Source organism: Aulonocara stuartgranti (genome assembly GCF_965226115.1).
Source record: "Aulonocara stuartgranti genome assembly, chromosome: 5".
In the NCBI taxonomy this organism is placed as follows: domain Eukaryota; kingdom Metazoa; phylum Chordata; class Actinopteri; order Cichliformes; family Cichlidae; genus Aulonocara; species Aulonocara stuartgranti.
This window is the reverse complement of record NC_138943.1, coordinates 9,439,512-9,442,246: the sequence shown is the minus strand read 5'-3', so window position 1 is coordinate 9,442,246 and position 2,735 is coordinate 9,439,512. Positions and strand designations below refer to the sequence as shown.

At 43.2% G+C, this 2,735-nt stretch overlaps 1 protein-coding gene across 1 annotated transcript; it reads left to right on the top strand.

The window, feature by feature from the left end:
- The first annotated feature begins 202 nt into the window (after positions 1-202).
- Positions 203-1,371, top strand: LOC309706090 (guanylin). The gene is made up of 3 exons (XM_082532330.1): positions 203-364; positions 599-791; positions 907-1,371. The coding sequence occupies exons 1-3, from the start codon at positions 290-292 to the stop codon at positions 963-965; spliced, it is 327 nt and encodes a 108-aa protein (XP_082388456.1). The 5' UTR covers positions 203-289; the 3' UTR covers positions 966-1,371.
- The last annotated feature ends 1,364 nt before the right edge of the window (positions 1,372-2,735 follow it).

Here is a 2,735-nt window from a genome sequence, read left to right as displayed (position 1 = left end):
ATCCATAAATCTAATCAGAGAGACGATGAGCTCAAAGTAGGATTTATGAATTTCTCTTTACAGCCTTGTAAAACACTAACTCTAATCTCACTAATTATTAACCCGTGAGAAAAACGTTGCTCTCATTTGCAGCATATCTGGTCACATGATAATGGGGCTGCTGGGTAGAATTGTATAAAAGGAGGCTTGTAGGCACAGGGAAATCAGAAACATCAAACTGAGCACCTGCTGAGCACATCTACAATAAGACGCAAAAAGACTGCAAGACAAACTGCTGTCTACTGTCACCATGAAAGCCACATTTGCCATCACCGCTCTCGTCGTCCTGGCTCTGGGCTGGACCTCTGAGGCTGTGCAAGTTGAAGTAAGTGCCTTCCTTAGCATCATTGCATGACTGATGTGTTCATGATGAGATTGCAGGCTTGAACAATGGCAATTTTCTGCTCATTAGTAGAGAGAGTGAAGCTCAAATTTTGGGAAATTAAACTAACTTTTGTTCTGGACTTTCATGGATTACAAATCATACTGAAACTGTGTAGACTCTGAAGCTTTAGATGAAGTTGCAGTGCCTTTGTAACTGCAATTGCTTCTCTTTCAGGAGAACGGACTGTCTTTCTCAATGGAAGCTGTCAAGCGGCTTCAAGAGATGTCGGAGAGTAACGGTATGACAGGACAACAAAACCCAAGACTGAAGGCTAACACCATGTCCCTCTGTGCTGACCCCATGCTCCCACAGGAGTTTCTGCCACTCTGCAGGCAGAGAGGAGCATCTGCTTCCCTTGTCAGATTATGTAAGGCATTTATAAATTCAGTTTGCCTGAATCATAACATCTTAGGTCATAAATATTAAATATAGATGACTCAGCAGTGTACCTTATCTGCTTCCATTTCTTGTCTTCATTTTAGCTGCTGTACCCTTGGACATCTGTGAGATCTGCGCATTTGCTGCCTGCACTGGTTGCTAAACAAACAAAGCAAGCCAGAAACATCCTGCTTACTTGTGATTAATTTTTCATCCCCTGCTAAAATGTTTTAAGGAAATTCGACTTTTAACCACATGCAATGATGAACCAATGGCTTTATCTCTGCATTTTTGACTCTGGCCCATTGGATGCCTGAAAAATTTAGACTAAAAATATCTCAAAAAGGAAAAGAAAAAAAGAATCTGACAAAATGGGGAATGTTTTGCAAACTGTTACTTAGCATAATATAGCATATTTACTATTTTATTTTTCTGCAAAATTCTTTGGCATGCATTTTGTTTTGGATTTTTCGTTTGTTACATTTCCATCTTGCCTTGCTTTATATTCATATTTAAAGAAATGTTTTCTTTTTATTATTATTGTTTGGAATAAAAAGCCTTCATTGATAGATGACGTGTACATTGTGGTCTATTCTACAAATGCAAATATGCTATTGCCATTCTTATTAACACACTAGTAGGTAAGGTAGCAAAAATATTATTTTCATGTTGTTAGTTGTAACAACATCTGACCCATATTTTAAATGGAAATTTGACTACCAAAGCTACTTTCAGCGCTTTCCTCGTCACAGGGCATCACTACAGCACAGTTTAATGCTAGATGCCCTTTCTGTGAACAGTGTTGCGACTTTTTTTCTAAAAAGCGACTAGCGACAAATCTGGCGTCTTTTTCTGGTGTTATTGGAGACTCATTTATGACGACTTTTTGACGTGAAAGCGCATATCGCTCTTACTCTCAACAAGCAGCAGGTGCTGCAGTGGGCACCAATTATCAGCAACCCTCCCCCAGCTGCTATCAGGGCAGGAGATGTTCCCATCTATGCGTCCAAACTGCAAATGAATCGCGCATGAGCAAAGCCGATACTCCCGTACTGACTGTAACGTAGTCAGTTCTTCTTTTACTGTTATTGTCATGGTCTGGCTGGCAGACCGTGGGGATGTGGGGAAAGGAGGACCCAAAACGCAGACTCTGCGATGCAAACAGTGCTCTTTATTTACAGTGAAAAGGCTGTAAATACAATAACTCCCCGTTGCTCCCTCGAACCCCGTGTGCGTGCTTCCCTCCGATATCTGTGCTCGTGCTCCCCGCTGTTGTGTTTCCGCACCCCCGTGCGTGCTGCCTCTCCGGACCACTCCTCCTCCTGTAGGGAAACCAGAGACGCAGCCGTCAACACTAACCCTCGGCGGGCATATACGCACAGCACAGACCTAAGCTAACACACACTGACTTGGTAAGATAACTCAATGATCCCGCGCCGGTGGGAGCTCCAACTCTCTCCTAAGTAGCTCCCCCGACGAGCCCTGATCACCAACAGGTGTGGCATGAACTTCAGGTGTGGCCAGTCCTTCCGCAGGGCCACACCCCTCAGGCCTGCAGGTGGCTGAGCTCCATCCTCCAGCCACACCCGCAGACATACACATCCATACCCTGTCTATACATATGAGTGGGACACAGACTAACACAGCACAGTGCAGAAAAACACACACATCACCAAAATAAAAATAATAACAACAATAACATCAACAGTCAAAACTGCTCACGGACCCCGAGTCCTCCAGAGCTGGGTCCGTGACAGTTATGTTGTTTTGTGGGTCACAAGGTTTAAAACTACTTATAAACACACACACACACACACACACACACACACACACACACACAAAGTAACTCCACCAGAGTGACTATTTCGGGTCACTTTTGGAGCAGGGTTGGAATTGTGACATTAAAAATAAAACAATAATTGCTAAAAGAAAT